Raw genomic sequence first — 18,600 nt, forward strand, 5'->3', positions numbered from 1 at the left:
GGCTGCCGATTCCAGTCCCTTAAGATTCTTAGTATGAGTAGAGGACATGTTACCTGTATCTTGGCACTTATGTGAGTGGCAGTTGGTGCCAGTCCTCGAAGAGTCTAAGTGTGCATAGAGATCATATGACTGGCTATCAATGCCAATCCTGAGTATTCTTACTAAGAGTAGAGACCACGTGACCCATACCTTGGCACTTTTCATATGATGGTCATATGGCTGTTGATGCCAGTCCCTGAAGATTAATAGTAGAGACCATGTGACCTGTACCTTGGCACTCGTCACGTGACCTGTACCTTGGCACTCGTCACGTGACCTGTACCTTGGCACTCGTCACGTGACCTGTACCTTGGCACTCGTCACGTGACCTGTACCTTGGCACTCGTCACGTGACCTGTACCTTGGCACTCGTCACGTGACCTGTACCTTGGCACTCGTCACGTGACCTGTACCTTGGCACTCGTCACGTGACCTGTACCTTGGCACTCGTCACGTGACCTGTACCTTGGCACTCGTCACGTGACCTGTACCTTGGCACTCGTCACGTGACCTGTACCTTGGCACTCGTCACGTGACCTGTACCTTGGCACTCGTCACGTGACCTGCTTTGCAGGGATTCGGAGTCTTGGTGAACTTTTTCTGAATCTTCTTCTTAGCATTTAAAAACCCGGGAGAGGGTGAATATTTGACTTTAGGTGACTTTAATGGCTGATTGTAGTGAGATCACAGCGAGCGTTGAAGGCGCAGAGCCGCTTTGTCGGGCTGATTACAGATGAACTGCAGAAGAAACGATGGATTTACAAGGCAGAGCTCCTTTGAAGTGCAAACAAGGGGGAAGAGATGGTGAAGAAGATGCAAATTGGAGCTGTGCAATAAAAAAAATAATGCCGATCGCCTGATAGAGAATCATTCCCCCGAGAGGAGAGAATGTAAACCCAGCACCAGACATCAGGCAGCCCAGAGGCATCTCAGCACTGGAGTCATGGGTTCAGATCCCACCAGGGATGATATTACTGCATACTACAATGTGAGCTCTTCTGGTACAGAGACTGATGTGAATGGCTCAGTGATCTCTGTACAGCACTGCGGTATATGTCAGAGCTATATAAATATATAATAATAATAGTGTGTGACTGTGGGGGAGGGGACAGAGTGTAAGCTCCTCCGGTACAGAGACTGATGTAACGGGTTCACTGATCTCTGTACAGCACTGCAGTATATGTCAGAGCTATATAAATGTTGTTATATGTCATTAGAGTGTAAGTTCCTGTGGTGCAGCTACTGTAAATAAATGTACTATGAAGCTGATATGTGGGGGAGGATAGGCTCTGAGCGGATGTCCAGCTGGTAGGATTGTGTATGTAGCGCAGTAGGAGACGTTGAGTAAACACGAGCAGCTGGGATCAGTCGGGGGGAACAATAGTCATTGTTGAGTCTTTAGAATAACTGACATGGGACATTTCCATAAGATGAGTTGCCAGCGATCGGTGTACATAGAAAGGTCTCCTCTGATTTCCATACGAAGCGGACCGTCACCCCTCTCAGAAGTTGTGCGTTGATCGCTGTGTAAATATTTGCATTCAGATGATGGATCTGTGTGCGAGAAATGGCCGCAACGTATTGTCCTCTAATAATGATGGCGGTGGCGTCTGCTATGGAAGCGATTGGAGTATCGGACGGTTTATCCCAGAGACTTCATTTTATTCGGAGTAGTAAGGTGTGCTGGTCCTGGCTTTTATTGAAGTGTTATTAGTTGTGAAGCTCAACATCTCTTAACCTTTTTTTCTGTCGCAACGCTCCATGTATAGTATGCAAAAAACATAAACTAATCTGGGATGAAAACAATCACCTCAATGAACTAAACATCACATCAGAGGTTCCCCCTTCACATTGAAAAGGCCACACACACTCCCCCTCATTTTACTTTGGAGGCACCCCCCTTTACGTTGGAGTTGGCCCCTGCTCTCCCCCCCTTCACGTTGGAGTTGGCCCCTGCTCTCCCCCCCTTCACGTTGGAGTTGGCCCCTGCTCTCCCCCCCTTCACGTTGGAGTTGGCCCCTGCTCTCCCCCCCCTTCACGTTGGAGTTGGCCCCTGCTCTCCCCCCCCCTTCACGTTGGAGTTGGCCCCTGCTCTCCCCCCCCTTCACGTTGGAGTTGGCCCCTGCTCTCCCCCCCCTTCACGTTGGAGTTGGCCCCTGCTCTCCCCCCCCCCTTCACGTTGGAGTCGGCCCCTGCTCTCCCTCCCCCCCTTCACGTTGGAGTTGGCCCCTGCTCTCCCTCCCCCCCCTTCACGTTGGAGTCGGCCCCTTCTCTCTCCCTCCCCCCTTCACGTTGGAGTCGACCCCTTCTCTCTCCCTCCCCCCTTCACGTTGGAGTCGACCCCTTCTCTCTCCCTCCTCCCTTTACGTTGGAGTCGGGCCCTTCTCTTCCCCCCTTCCCCTTTACGTTGGAGTCGGGCCCTTCTCTTCCCCCCTTCCCCTTTACGTTGGAGTCGGGCCCTTCTCTTCCCCCCTTCCCCTTTACGTTGGAGTCGGGCCCTTCTCTTCCCCCCTTCCCCTTTACGTTGGAGTCGGGCCCTTCTCTTCCCCCCTTCCCCTTTACGTTGGAGTCGGGCCCTTCTCTTCCCCCCTTCCCCTTTACGTTGGAGTCGGGCCCTTCTCTTCCCCCCTTCCCCTTTACGTTGGAGTCGGGCCCTTCTCTTCCCCCCTTCCCCTTTACGTTGGAGTCGGCCCTATCTCTTCCCCCCCTTCCCCTTTACGTTGGAGTCGGCCTCTTCTCTTTCCCCCCCCTATACGTCGGAGTCGGCCCTTTCACCCCCCCCCCCTTTCACATTAACATAGCCAAGGAACAGCCAACATAAACATTAAACAACTGGTCACTTAAACCTAGGTGCCCAGACTGTTTGGCACTCGGCCCACAACCCTGAATACACAAAGTACATTACACATTATTATAAACACATAACATCCCACAATGGTTCCATAACCAGGTACAGTGGTCACAGTATTAAACACATGTCCATAAGATGAGCAGACAGCCAGAAACAATAAATGACTCAATTAACCATGGGAATGCACATCTAGGTGGCACCCAACGGGAGAGACCTACTTAACAATTTATACACAATGCTTTAATAAACTGACTATAGCAGGAGACCCCCAGCATCAGGTTGGTTTGAGCTGATTATAATATCTGCTCTGTATCTCGCAGTCTAAAGCAGTCATTGTTGGTTGGGGCACAAAGGATCCAAATATGTGTCCCGGGCCTAGATTCCCAGAGTCTGTGTGTTTCGGGGCGACCAACCCCAATCTGCAGCTAGACCACTCCAAGGGACACACCTCCTCCTAGGCACACACCTCGCAAGAATAGAGCCCCCCTCAAAAGCCAGAGCCCATGGTCGGGAGGCAAGAGGCTACCCTGCACTCCCCTCCAAAAGCCTCTATCCTGGTTGGGTTCATCACAAGTACCATCAAAGAGGGCCCCCCCTTCACATTTTTGGCTCCAGCAGCAGAGGGTGGGAGGTGGAGGAGGTCTGTAGGATGAAATTATGATGAGGGGTGTGGCTGTTACTCTGCTCTGCAAGCATAGAACCCTGCAGGAGGACAACCTAAAGCAGCCTTTTTACTGAGAAAAATACATTTTGAAGGCATTTTCAAGTAAAAATCGGCCACAAATCGGAAGATGAGGGGTAGAGGAGGAAGAGATAGAGGGGAGAGACTTCAGTTGGTTACTTTGCAGAGTTAGATGAACCTTCAGCTCCTGTAATATATCCACTTGATGATGAGCATTTCAGTCCTGCACTCATCACATTTGTCTATGTATAGAAGAGCGAGAAGCCCTTTTCCTGATCTTTGCGGTGCAAGCAGGGTCAATGACACACAAACCAATTTTAAAATATCTTTACAGAAATTAGAACGTTTTGTGATTTTTAAAATCTCACCCTGGTGCTGCTTTGTTATGAAGATCATATGATAAAATATACAGTTGAAAGTATTTGCCCCCTTTTTCTGTTTTTTTTTTTTTTTGCATATTTGTCACACTTAAATGATTCAGCTCATCAAAAAATTTTATTACTACGCAAAGATAACCCGAGTAAACAAAAAATGGAGTTTTTAAATGATGGTTTCATTTATTAACAAGCTTTCCAAACCTGTCTGGCTTTATGTGAAAAAGTAATTGCCCCCTAAACCTAATAACTGGTTGTGCCACCCTTGGCGCATGTGGAGCAATTTTGTCCCACTCTTCTTTGCAGAATTGTTTTAATTCAGTCACATTGGAGGGTTTTCCAGCATGAACGGCCCGTGTAAGGTCATGATGCAGCATCTCAATTGGATTGAAGTCCGGGCTTTGACTAGGCCACTGCAAAACCTACATTTTGCTTTGTTTGAACCATTTGGAGGTGGACTCGCTGTTGTGTTTCGGGTCATTGTCCTGCTGAATAACCCAAGTGCACTTGAGCTTGAGGTCAGGAACTGATGACCGGACATTCACCTTCAGGATTTTCTGGTAGAGCTCAGAATTCATGGTTCCATCAATTATGGGAAGTCGTCCAGGTCCTGAAGCTGCAAAGCAGCCCCAGACCATCCCCCTACCACCACCATGTCTGACTGTTGGTATGATGTTCTTGTTATGAAATTCTGTATTTGTTTTACGTCAGATGTAACGGGACGCACACCTTCCAGAAAGTTATGTTTTTTTTCTCATCAGTCCACAGAATATTTGCCTAAAAGTCTTGGGGATAATCCAGATGTTTTTTGGTAAATGTGAGATGAGCCTTTGTGTTCTTTGGTCAGCAGTGGCTTTGGCCTTGGAACTCTTCCATGGAGGCCATTTTTGCCCGGTCTCTTTCTTATTGGTGAATCCTGAACACTGACCTTACCTGAGGGAAGTGAGGCCTGCAGTTCTTTAGATGTTGTTCTGGGTTCTTTTATGACCTCCTGGATGAGTCCTCGTCGTGCTCTTGGAGTCATTTTTGTAAGCCGGCCTCTCCTGGGAAGGTTCACCACTGTTCCAAGTTATCTCCATTTGTGGATAATGGCTCTCCCTGTGGTTTACTGGAGTTCCAAAGCCTTAGAAATTAAACTCTTTCTAGACCGATACATGGACATTGTTTCTAATCTGTTCTTGATTTTTTTAGATGGTGGCATGATGTGTGGCTTTTTGTGATCTGTTAGCTTCACTTTGTCAGACAGCTTCTATTTATGTGATTTCTTGATTCAACAGGTCTGGCAGTAATCGGGCCTGGGTGTGGCAAGTGAAATTTAACTCTGCTTTCCAAAAAAATTGTGGTTAATCACAGTTTATTCATGATTCGGGTGGGAAGGAGCAATTACTTTTTCACATAGGGCCAGGCAGGTTTGAACAGATTTTTTCCCTTAATAAATGAAATAATAATTTAAAAACTGCATCTTGGATTTACTCGGGTTATCTTTGTGTAATACAATTTTGTTTGATGATCTGAATCATTTAAGTGTGAGAAATGTGCGCAAAAAAAAAAAAAAAAAAAAATCAGGAAGGGGCAAATACTTTTTCACACAACTGTACATCTGTTCTTTTATATTCTTGTGCTATAGAAACCTAAACCAGTATTAAATCAAAAACAACACTGCGCACAACAAACCGTGTCCCTGTATAATCGAGAAAACAAAAAAGCCAAAATGAGAATGAATAATACAAATGTCCGATAACGCCCTGAAATTAATTTTAAAAAATCAGTTCAATCAAGTGTGTAATAATAGATAAAAAAATATACTTAACAAACCCCCGTAACATTACAAAGTAAAACTAAAGTGTCCAAACGTGTGTTTTGGAAATGGATACTCTTTTTAGTTCTACTTTGTAACTTTTTTTTTTTTATTTGTATATTTTGTATCTTTTATTACACTTATTTATTTTAAATTAGTGGGGTGTTATGAGATTTTGTTTTCATTCATGTTTTGACTTTTTTTTTTTCTTGTGTATTTTGTTTCTTGGTTGACTTTTATTTTGTTTTTTTTGTTTTTTTTTTTTTTTTTTTGAGGTGCTGTACAACATTTTATTATTATTATACAAGATTTATATAGTACCTACAGTTTACGCAGCACTTTACATTTTGTAGTATTCATTCATATTTTTATAAATTTTTGTTGTGCATTTGTGCATTTATTTTCTCTATTGTACGGAGACGCGGTTTGCTGCATGCAGTGTTTGGATACTGTGTTGGTTCAAGAACATGTAAGATCTGATTTTAGCTGTGTGCGTGGTTTATTTTTGTTTTTTATTATGTTATCTACCATTCATATTTTGCTTTGTGACACGTGTGTGTGTATGTGTATATATATGTATGTGTATATATATATGTATGTGTATGTGTATGTGTGTGTATATATATATATATATATATATATATATATATATATATATATATATATATATATATATATATATATATAAACATTTTTTATATATACAGATTAATGAAAAGTGTCTGAGACCAGTTCTGATGCTGTTGCACATAGCGATCAATCGGCTTCTACCTTTCAAGTTTTCCACACGGCTTAGAAAAGGAAAATGTAAAAGCTGATTGGCTGCTTCAGTTGCGGCAAAGTTAAATCAGAATCGTCTGACACTTTCTTATCTTTTATTACCGCCCCCCTCCCCTCCGTTAGATGTTTGTGACACAGGAATATGTAAGAGCTGATATACTGTAGAAGTATGATAGATTTAATTATTATAATTGGACATAGAGACCCTCCTCCATTCACTGCCTGAGTGGGGATAAACAAAAATAATCCGGTGCAATAAAGGCGTTTTGTTCTTTTCGCACCCAGTCTTCTTGCAGAACCCTCTAAGGGTTAACAGGAGTGACGTCACAGTGCCGTACCTTATCTGTGCGTCTCCCGGACAAAGTACATTGTATGTGGAGTGCGGGATTCTGGGGGATTCTCACCGTCCTGATTCTTTCTAATCTGGAGGCTGTAAAATTGCAGCTACAAGCGGGATCGGTCTACACAGGACTTTGCTGTTGTTGGATCGGCCAAAATAAAACCATTTCCAAGTAAATGTTCTGTAATTAGAAGTGGAAGCCCAGAGCTCCTGGCAAAGAATGGAAAATGGGCTCTCTTGGTGCCCAAGGATTTGAAAATGGCTAAAAAAATTAAAATAAAAATAAGAACAATTTATTGGTATAGAAACACTTTAAAAGACATCATACGTCATCAAAAAATATAAATCAAATCAATGGTTACATTTGTGCATCGTTGTTTCTTAATCTAAGAATGGTGGATTGTCCCCAATAGATGGTGGGGATACCGGATATAGTAGATCTTGACCTAGACCTCTAGATGTTTCGCGGTAAGGACCGCTTCCTTAGGCTGGCCATACACGGGTCGAATTTTGAAAGAATTTTCTTTTGAAATTTAGAAAATTTGTGCGTTTTGTGATCCGATGGCGCCACCATTTATTTCGAAAATTCGACCAACCAAGCCTTCAATTTCACCTCCATGTTGCTACAGAAAATAATTTTCGTGGCTGGGAATCTTCTTTTCTTTCTGGGAATTTTCTTTTCTTGCAAATGCAAATTTCTTTTTCGATTTACATTTCTTGCACGATTCTCCCATTATTGATTAGAGAATCGTTAGTTCTTCAAAACATTTCCAACATGTCTGATTACTAAAATTCGATGGCCGCATGAAAATCGGCTGTTGCTGCAGCCCCGCGAATGGTGCGAAATACGAACGAAAATTCTTAGGTAAGATTTTCGAAAGAAAATTCTTTTGAAATTCGACCCATGTATGGCCTGCCTTGGGAGGAGTCAATCGTTGTCCTCTGATAGATCATAGTAGTAGTCTTATAACAAATCAGCCATAAGAAATTAAACCTGTAGAGGTCTATGTCAAGATCTACTCTATCCGGTATCCCCAACATCTATCGGGGACAATCCACCATTCTTTGCATTAAGAAACAACGATGCACAGCTGTAACCATTGATTCGATTTGTATATTTTTTTAATGCTTTTATACCAATAAATTATTATGTTATATATTTTGAACCATTGTCAAATCCTTGGGCACCAAGAGTCCATTTTTGGCGGGGGCATGTTTGGGGCAGCCCCGGGCTTCCGTTTCTAATTATTGGCAGTTTTGGGATTATGGTGTCCTCCTTCTTTTTTTTTTTTTTTTTTTTTTTTTTATAGAAGATCACCATACTTTCTAATTTATAAGTACATTTTCTGGTCGAGGTTTGTAACTTCCAAGACTGGGGCCGGCAGGGAACGATAATATGTTGCTGCATCAGAAATGCCAGCAATAGATCTACAATCAGATACATTGTATAATCTTATTAAAAATCCTCCATTTTTACAATCCTGCCTCCATTCTCCTGTTCCAGCAGATGTGCTCGGAGTCTATATGACTGCACAGTCCAGTAGGCATGAGGGATTGACCGAGCACAATCGGTGGCAGGGTCAGACACGCCCCATGTTTTTCCTTGCTATATAGATTTGTGTATGGGCAATTTTTCTGAGGGGTGGGGTGGGCCTGTGATGAGGGGTTTGGCAGTTACTCAGCTCTGCCAGCATAGAGAACTGGAGCTGGAGGACAGAAAACTGCATTTTTACTACAAAAAATATATTTTAAAGCATTTCCATGTAAAAATAATCCAAAAATCATAATACATGGGTGGTCTCTGAATGCAGTATTGGAAGGACACTTTACTCTGTACCAATTTCAATAATTGGTTTTCTGGTAATACATGGGGGTTGAGCAAAAGAAAGGAAAAAGAGGTTTGATACTTCAGCTGGTTTACTTTTCAGAGTTTGATAAATCGGTTTAATGTCCATTCTTCTCACACTTGCTGTAGAATGTCCATACACCGTCATCCTTGGTGAGACCAGGGACCCCTGGTGGGGTGGAGGGCTGAGGGCCGCCTGTTGGGGTTGGAGGGCTGAGGGCCGCCTGTTGGGGGTTGGAGGGCTGAGGGCCGCCTGTTGGGGGTTGGAGGGCTGAGGGCCGCCTGTTGGGGTTTGGAGGGCTGAGGGCCGCCTGTTGGGGTTTGGAGGGCTGAGGGCCGCCTGTTGGGGTTTGGAGGGCCGAGGGCCGCCTGTTGGGGTTTGGAGGGCCGAGGGCCGCCTGTTGGGGTTTGGAGGGCCGAGGGCCGCCTGTTGGGGTTTGGAGGGCCGAGGGCCGCCTGTTGGGGTTTGGAGGGCCGAGGGCCGCCTGTTGGGGTTTGGAGGGCCGAGGGCCGCCTGTTGGGGTTTGGAGGGCCGAGGGCCGCCTGTTGGGGTTTGGAGGGCCGAGGGCCGCCTGTTGGGGTTTGGAGGGCCGAGGGCCGCCTGTTGGGGTTTGGAGGGCCGAGGGCCGCCTGTTGGGGTTTGGAGGGCCGAGGGATGGATGAGAAGTCAATAGAACGGTAAAAATATTGGGTGATGTAGAGGGGGTGACCAAGCTTTGACTTAGAATCGGAGTTCTGCCTTAAGAAGGGCCCCATGGTGACTTTTTTTTTCCTCCTCAGACCTGAACCTCCAGTTGGATCAACTTCCTCGTAATTTAACCGTCTTGGAGGGCAACAGCTTCACGGTGACGTGCCAGGTACTAAACCGCACCCTGCCGGAGTCCCGCCTGTCCCTGGAGTGGCTGGTGTGGCGGGCAGGAGAATCTGAGAGGAGAACTCTGGCTAGGTTATCCACTGAAGCCATCACTCTGCCGCCCCCTGAGGAGGAGGATAGGGGGAACCCCGACCTGCCCAGCCGTCTCTTCCTATCCCAGCCGACTCCGGGCCTCTACACCCTCACCCTCCATACCGCCGAGGAGCAAGACAGTGGGGCCTACAGCTGCCGTGTACAGGAATGGCTGCAGGATCCGGGGCGCCAATGGTACAAGAGGGCCGAGGACCGCTCAGCCGCCACCTATGTCAGTGTGCGACGACCTGGTGAGTTTACATGGTGGACTGCGAGGGGGCGGGATCATTATATGGGGCGCAGAGGTGGACGTTCTATAGGGGTTAAGAGGCTAAAAAACAGCTTTACATGACACGTCTCACCGGAAATATTGTAGCGGAGATTAATTGCTGCCAAAATATATTGCCATTGATTACAGCTTCTAGTTGGTGAGCAAAATGACACTACAATGTTACATTGTAACAGTTACTGATTGTTCTTCCTGAGTGATTTGTAGTAAGGGAAGAGATAACGTATTCACTTCCTCTTCTTTCTGGAACCTTCTAGATTTCCCATCTATCCAGTACTTCCTATTTTCTCATCCTCAATATCTCTGAGTATTTCCTCATCCTTCTTTTACAAGACTCCCGTAGGCTCCTTCAGGGTTGTAGATCATTTTTCTCGTACATCTTCCGCTCCAGTACAGCTTCCCCCCCCAGCACAGATCTCTCCCTTTTTTAGTACATATTGCCCCCCAGTAAAATCCCCCCCCCTTAGTACAGCTCCCCCAGCACAGATCTCTCCCTTCTTAGTACAGATCTGCACCACCTTAGTACAGCTCACCCCCAGTAAAGATCCCCCCCATAGTACAGCTCACCCCCAGCACAGATCTGCCCCTCCTTAGTACCCCTGTTACAGCTCACCCCCCGGAAAGATTCCCTCCTTAGTACAGCTGACCCCCAGTAAAGATCCCCCTTAGTACAGCTGACCCCCAGCACGTATCTCCTCCCCTTTAGTACAGCTCACCCCCAGCACAGATCTATTCCTCCTTAGTACAGCTGACCCCCAGTAAGGATCCCCCCTCCCTAGTACAGCCCACCCCCAGTACATTCCACCCCCCTACCTTTAGTACTGCTGACCCCCAGTAAAGATGTCCCCCCTCCCCTTAGTACAGCTCACCCCCAGCACAGATCTGCCCCTCCTTAGTACAGCTTACCCCCTATAAAATCCCCCCCTTTTAGTACAGCTCACCCCAGCACAGATCTGCCCCTCCTTGGTACCCTTTTATTACAACTCATCCCCAGTAAAGGTTCCCCCCTTTAGTACAGATCCCCCTCCTTAGTATAGCTCACCCCCAGTAAAGATCCCCCCCCATTAGTACAGCTGACCCCCAATAAAGATCCCCCTTAGTACAGCTGACCCCCCAGCATGTATCTCCCCCTCTTTTTAGTACAGCTCACGCCCAGCATAGATCTATTCCTCCTTTGTACAGCTGACCCCCAGTAAAGATCCCCCCTCCCTAGTACAGCCCACCCCCAGTACATATCCCTCCCCCACCTTTAGTACAGCTGACCCCCAGTAAAGATGCCCCCCCCTTAGTACAGCTCACCCCCAGCACAGATCTATTCCTCCTTAGTACAGCTGACCCCCAGTAAAGAACCCCCTTAGTACAGCTGACCCCCAATAAAGATCCCCCCTTAGTACAGCTGACCCTAAGCACAGATCTACGCCTCCTTAGTACAGCTGACCCCCAGTAAAGATCCCCCCTCCCTAGTACAGCTCACCCCCAGTACATATATTTTCCCCCTACCTTAGTACAACTCACCCCTAGCACAGATCTACACCTCTGGTGGCCGCCCCGGACCTGTGTGACCCGCCTCCATTGAGAGCCGGTCACACTTGCTTCTCATGCAAATTTGGATTCGGTAAAAAACGCACATATGTGACCCCGGCCTCAGAGTGCGGGGAAGCCCTTCCCTGGCTGTGTCATGTGACCGAGTCCCAAGGAGGTGATCAAGAAATCTTCCTTTGCTCAAATCTCACACGGGGAGCTGCAGTTCAGACACCAGGAGGGGCAGCTGCAATGGGCGGGGGGCTGTCAGTGTTAGCTCCAGGATGGACCCCTTTATCCCTGAGTGTTCAGGAAAGGAGGGGATATGGAGGAGAGACGAGTGTTCATTAAAAGAGAGGGACCAAGGTGAGAAGAGTGTTCAGGAAAGGAGAGGGACCAAGGAGAGGACAGTGTTCAGGAAAGGAGAGGGACCAAGGAGAGAAGAGTGTTCAGGAAAGGAGAGGGACCAAGGAAAGAAGAGTCTTCAGGATAGAAAAGGAGAGAAAAGTATTCAGGAAAGGACGCGAACCAAGTTGAAGAGTGTGTTCACGAAAGGTGTGGGTAACTAGGAGAGAAGAGTGTTCAGGAAAGGAGGAGAACCAAGTTGAGGAGAGTATTCAGGAAAGGTGGGGATAACTAGGAGAGAAGAGTGTTCAGGAAAGGAGGAGAACCAAGTTGAGGAGAGTGTTCAGGAAAGGTGTGGGTAACTAGGAGAGAAGAGTGTTCAGGAAAGGAGGAGAACCAAGTTGAGGAGAGTGTTCAGGAAAGGAGGAGAACCAAGTTGAGGAGAGTGTTCAGGAAAGGTGGGGATAACTAGAAGAGAAGAGTGTTCAGGAAAGGAGGAGAACCAAGTTGAGGAGAGTGTTCAGGAAAGGTGGGGATAACTAGAAGAGAAGAGTGTTCAGCGGTGGAAGTGGACCTCGGGAAATCTCTCCAGTAAATGATGGATACAAACATGAATGGGCCTCTGGGAGCCGAGTGGAGGAAGGATGGGGGGATATGAAAGGGGCGATGGGGAAGTTTCAGTAAACTCTAAGAAAATCTGAAATGCTGTATTGGAATCATAACCCGAAAGTCGGTTCTAGAAAGAGAAACCACAAAAGAGGATGTGACTTCGTATCTCTTCCTGAATGAGGCTGATGATGGAAATACAAACCACACAATATATTCTAATGATGAGGAAAGGTTTTTCTATAATCTTTATGTACAACCGTTGTAATGAAATGACCGGTCTTCGCCATTACTAGGCATGTGGACATACTTTGTACGTCCTTGTTCATTGCACAAGCCGCTGCTCTCTGCTGTCATTAGACATCATAGAGCTGCATCTAAAGGCACAGAGCTGATTGGATCGGCTCTGTGCCATGATGTCTCTGTGATGACCACTCCCAGCACGCAACAATGTAATACTGTTTACATTGGTGAGACCTCCCCTTCTCACAATGGAGTAAGGGAATCTTTCATTCATTAAATTCCCCTGGCTTGTTCAGAGAAGGTGGCAATTCTAGGTGTGGGGGGAGGGGGGTGGGTAGTGGGAGTTTAAAGAGCCACTGACTCTTGTGGAATTGTTTTGGGGTATTTAAAGTGCCAGCCTCCAATGATGGGGGCGTGTATGGAAGTGTGGTTTTTGTGGGGGTGGGGGGGGGGGGGGGAGGGGGGTGGTTAAATACCACTGACTACCAATTGTGTGGAATTTGCCTTTGATCACCATGATGGGGGATGAGGTTTATTAAAATATCACCAGTGGTTGGTGGAGGGTTGGTGAGAATGAAGTATGGGTCATGGTTGGGTTCAGGGATCAGTTTGGGGAACCATGGCACCATCTTTGAGGTTTTGTGGTTCTGATGAAGTTCTTATCTTCTCTTCTGTCTGCAGAAGCCGCTCTTCGCCTTGACGTCAATCCTCAGAACATGTCTGTAATGGACGGTGAGCACGTCGCCCTGGACTGCGCCATCCTCTCCCGCTCCCGGCCCGAGTCCCAGCTGGCCGTGTCCTGGTCCTTCCATGGTGGAAGCCGGAGTGCGGAGCTGGAGACCATCCTAAGTACGGACCGCTCCGGGGTGTGGAGCCCGCTCAGTCCACGCTGGGAGGGCCGACTACAGCAGATCCAACTGTCCCCAACCGCCTTCAAGCTGCGCGTTCCTCGGGTCACAGCAGGGGATTCTGGGAACTTCTCCTGCTCTGTACAGGAGTGGATGATGGGAGCTCGCGGTGACTGGTATCTACTGGCTCAGGATGAAGCTCTGATTGGATCGGTCACTGTGAAGGGAAAAGGTATGATGGGGCCATGGAGAGGGGGTGGGGGGGATAAATCTCAACTCTGGCCAAATAGAGATGGAGAGAGATATAGATATAACAAAAGTATTGGGACGCCTGCCTTTACACGCACATGACCTTAAATGGCATCCCAGTCTTAGTCCGTAGGGTTCAATATTGAGTTGGCCCCGCCCTTTTCAGCTATAACAGCTTCAATTCTTCTGGGAAGGCCGTCCACAAGGTTTAAGAGTGTCTATGGGAATGTTTGACCATTCTTCCAGAAGAGCATCTGTGAGGTCAGGCACTGATGTTGGACAAGAAGGCCTGGCTCGCAGTCTCGGCTCTAATTCATCCCAAAGGTGTTCTGTATCGGGATTGAGGTCAGGACTCTGAAGCCCAGTCAAGTTCCTCCACCCCAGACTCGCTCATCCGTGTCTTTATGGACCTCGCTTTGTGCACTGGCCACAATCATTTTGTGGAGGGGGGATTATGGTGTGTGGGGGGAGGGGGATTATGGTGTGGGGGTTGTTTTTCAGGGGTTGGGTTTGGCCCCTTAGTTCCAGTGAAGGGAACTCTTAAGGCGTCAGCATACCAAGACATTTTGGACAATTTCATGCTCCCAACTTTGTGGGAGGAGTTTGGGGATGGCCCCTTCCTGTTCCTACATGACTGCCCACCAGTACACAAAGCAAGGTCCATAAAGACATGGAGGAGCGAGTTTGGGGTGGGAATGAATATATATAGTAAATTATGGGTCAGGTGAGTTGTAATTCTGTTCAGATGGTCTAGTAATCCCACACACCCCGGCTACGTTTTATAGCCAGAGGGCAATACCATGATTCAGCAACCTACCTGAGTACTTCTCTCAAGAGCCCCCCTGGCCCTATATAGGCTCCTGGACTGAAATTACTTCCTCCGATTTTAACTGCACGCTGTGAGCTGCTCACCATGTGCATTAGAAGCTGCACCAGGGAGGGAAACCTATAAGCAGAGTAAACTCCAGCTTTGTATGAGGTTTGTATAGCCGGGGCGTTGTCTCCTGTGTGTGATTGAGGAGAACATCAGACGCGGGTCAGAGGGTTCCTCTCTATCTCAGTGGGGCGGTGTGGGTGACGGTGCTGAGGCTGTCAGGCCTGCTTTGTGATTGGATACAGCTGGTCCTGTGGAAATTCGCTTACCCAGCGAGTCTGATGGAGACTTTTTTCCTACCTTTTGAATTAAAATGCACAAGTCTGAGCTGCACCACATTCAAATTCTACACACAACGTATCATATCCAAGAGGAAAAATGTCATATATTGCAGATCACCAGTCCTTATCCTGGAAAACCAGTGCAACCACCACATTTCTCTTTATTTTATAATAATATTAATAATAATCTTTTTATTTATGTTAAATATACATTAGAACTATATAATAAAAGTATTACATTTTATTATTTAATAAAAAAACTATAATAATCATTATAAACCCCTATGGGGGGGATTTACTAAAACTGGAGAGTGCAGAACCTGGTGAAGCTGTGCATGGGAGCCAATCAGCTTCTACCTTCAGCCTGTTCAATTAAGCTTTGGCTATGGTGATATTTTATTATGATGATATTTTGGGTTTGATTTACTAAAACTGGAGAGTGCAAAATCAGCCTCACAATAAAATATTATCATCATTTTATTATATTCTTTATTATTTCTATATAAATATATATTTTCACTGTATATTTAGCATATATTTAATGCAAGTACATACATGCAATTATTAAAATAATGATCATATTTTACTATGAGTATTTTTCTATTTTTAAATTGTTCTATGTATTTACATAACTATAGTGATAACAATTGTATTTTTCTTTTTTTTTTTTGTAATGTAAATACATAAAATTACATTTTTTGAGCCTTATATTCGATATTATGTATGATAAATATACATTAGAAATCTATAATTATAATAAAAAATATAATTATTATAAACATTGTAAAAATATTTGTTTATTTTTTAAATTGTTGTCCTATTATTTATTAATAGTGTTATTGTTATATTTGACAGGATATTTTTTAAATGTCTCTATCGTCTCTCATCTCTGTCGTCTCTCATCTCTGTCGTCTCTCATCTCTGTCGTCTCTCATCTCTATCGTCTCTCTCATCTCTATCGTCTCTCTCATCTCTATCGTCTCCCTCATCTCTATCGTCTCCCTCATCTCTATCGTCTCCCTCATCTCTATCGTCTCCCTCATCTCTATCGTCTCTTTCTCTTATACACACACTTATTTATTTTCACTTGAATATATAATTTATTTTATAGTAAATAGAATAAAATTACTATAATATCATTAACTCCAACATAAATAACATTTAAAAATATCCTATATAATATTGTGATAGGAAAACAATAAAGAAAAAAAGTACAAAAACAGTTTTTATATTTTTAATTATAACTATAGATTTCTAATGTATATTTATCATACATAATATCAAATTAATTTGTATGTGTGTGTGTGTATATGCATATGTGTATATATATATGTGTGTGTGTGTGTGTGTGTGTGTGTGTGTGTGTGTGTGTGTGTGTGTGTGTGTGTGTGTATGTATATATATATATATATATATATATATATATATATATAATTCAAGCTGTACAAAGTAAATCTGAATGAATTGTAAAGTTTAATGTGACCCCGCAGAGTCCTAGTAATATCAGACAAAGTGTATCCACAACCAATCAGAATAAGATGCCTGACTGTGTGTTCCCTCCCCCGCAGAGTCTGACCTGCAGTCCGTCATCTGCTCTAATGACGCCCTCTTCTACCTGGTCTTCTTCTACCCCTTCCCCATCTTCGGGATCCTCATCATCACCATCCTTCTGGTGCGCTTCCGGAGCCGGCCCTCCAGCAAGACGGGGGAGGGGAAGAACGGCGTGCCCCTCCTGTGGATCAAAGAGCCGCACCTCAACTACTCGCCCACCTGCCTGGAGCCGCCCGTCCTCAGCATCCACCCGGGCACCATAGACTAAAGAGGAACTCTGCCCCATACTCTGTGCTCTCCAGGAGGGACCGAACTAATTTGGGGGGGTGGTGAACCACAGAGGCTGTTGGGGGATATTTTGTGCTGTGCACTGAAAAAAAAAAACCTTCCTTGTTGGCGAGAGCCAAAAATCCTGTCTGTGCGCTTTACAAAAAGAGGGGCGCAAAGGACTGTGGGACGTGGTGGCTTCTCTCTGAGCTTCCTCCTTTACGCGTTTCGTCGCCATGTGTGTACGGTGGGATCTCACAGTTGGACGCCCCGGGACTCATCTTGCTGGGAGCCCTCATCTTATTGGACAGGGGGGAGGGGAGGGGTGGGCGGTTCCCTCAAGCAGCAGGAGATTGTATTGACTTTGAAAGCGCACTTCACCCCAGGCAAGGGATGTTTGGTGTGGCCCTTGGGGGGGGTCCCCGCTGGGACAGCCAGGTGTTGCTGACGCTGTGTCTGTATAGCGGCTCTTCCTGTGAATCCTTCTGCCTGTGGATCGTTTTTTTTTTTATATGTAAATCTTGTTTTTATCCCGTGATATTTCCTGTATGTTTTTATTTGTTGCACTGTGGGATTGTGGGTAACTGCTGGATTTCTGGTGGTGACTGCCATCCTTGACCGGGGTGGGGGTGGGGTGGGGGGGTCCAGTCTATAATGCACTCCAAGAGTGAAAGTGTTTTAATGGAAGAGTTTCGGGGGGTTTCGCTGACTCCACCTTCTTTCTGAAATCCGCCCGGTCTTCCTACGGTGGACGGCCATCTTGTATCCGGAGGGTCCGTATCCCGAGTCTTTGCCCGTTTTTCTTCCAGGTTCTCTACAAAACATTTGATTTGCACCGTTTTTACAGAAATTTTCTATGCGCACTTCTTGCCTCCCCCCATACAGTGAGCCCCACCCACGAAGAGTCTTCCTTTTTATATACGGATACATTTCAGTTCTGCCATTGGATAAGACGGGGATTGTACATAACGCTGGGCCATTGCCACACACCACAAACGGGGGAGGGGGGGCCTTGTATAGCTGAGCTGCCATAACTCACCGGTGCCGCTTACTACAGTGCGTGCACTTCTCCCCCTCCCCCCATCACATGCCAGAGTGGAGTTCTGGTTGATTACAGGTGAGCGGAGAGTCGGAGCCCCAATGTTGGTGAGCGGAGAGTCGGAGCCCCAATGTTGGTGAGCGGAGAGTTGGGGCCCCAATGTTGGTGAGCGGAGAGTTGGGGCCCCAATGTTGGTAAGCACCGGGGGGGGGGGGGCATGTAGCCATCACCCCCCACCTTCATTTTGTGGTATATTGCACTGACGATGTTTTTTTTATGACCTTCATTTGAGAACAGTAAAGTTTTGTGTCTGTTTCCTGCTTGTTCGGGTGTCTTTATTCCAATGGGGATTGTAGTGGGGGGAGGGGGTCTCAATATTAGAACGTTCAATCGATAAACCCCTTTTGATGGATCTTTCACAATACATTATTGCTTTGTTATATCTCAGGAGCCGGGGGATGCTATAAGTTCCCGGAGAAGTTGTAGACTGTACTGTTGCCATGGTTGCAAGAAAGGAAAAGTTTTTTGTATCTTTTGGCAGCTGTAGAATACTGCTGTGGTTCCTCCCACAAGGTCATTAAAGCTCCACAGGGGAACACTAGTGACGTAGGGACCACAGCTATGCAGGAGGACACTAGTGACGTAGGAACTCAGCTCTGCAGGAGGACACTAGTGACATAGGAACTCAGCTCTGCAGGAGGACACTAGTGACATAGGAACTCAGCTCTGCAGGAGGACACTAGTGACATAGGAACTCAGCTCTGCAGGAGGACACTAGTGACATAGGAACTCAGCTCTGCAGGAGGACACTAGTGACATAGGAACTCAGCT

General features: G+C 46.1%; 1 protein-coding gene across 1 annotated transcript; it reads left to right on the forward strand.

Annotated features, from left to right (window-relative positions):
* The first annotated feature begins 1,606 nt into the window (after positions 1-1,606).
* Positions 1,607-18,085, forward strand: LOC141127822 (immunoglobulin superfamily member 3-like). The gene is made up of 4 exons (XM_073614630.1): positions 1,607-1,712; positions 9,491-9,907; positions 13,342-13,740; positions 16,481-18,085. The coding sequence occupies exons 1-4, from the start codon at positions 1,607-1,609 to the stop codon at positions 16,729-16,731; spliced, it is 1,173 nt and encodes a 390-aa protein (XP_073470731.1). The 3' UTR covers positions 16,732-18,085.
* Positions 18,086-18,600: the final 515 nt, after the last annotated feature.

Source organism: Aquarana catesbeiana, linkage group LG02, assembly GCF_042186555.1.
Source record: "Aquarana catesbeiana isolate 2022-GZ linkage group LG02, ASM4218655v1, whole genome shotgun sequence".
Taxonomy (NCBI): domain Eukaryota; kingdom Metazoa; phylum Chordata; class Amphibia; order Anura; family Ranidae; genus Aquarana; species Aquarana catesbeiana.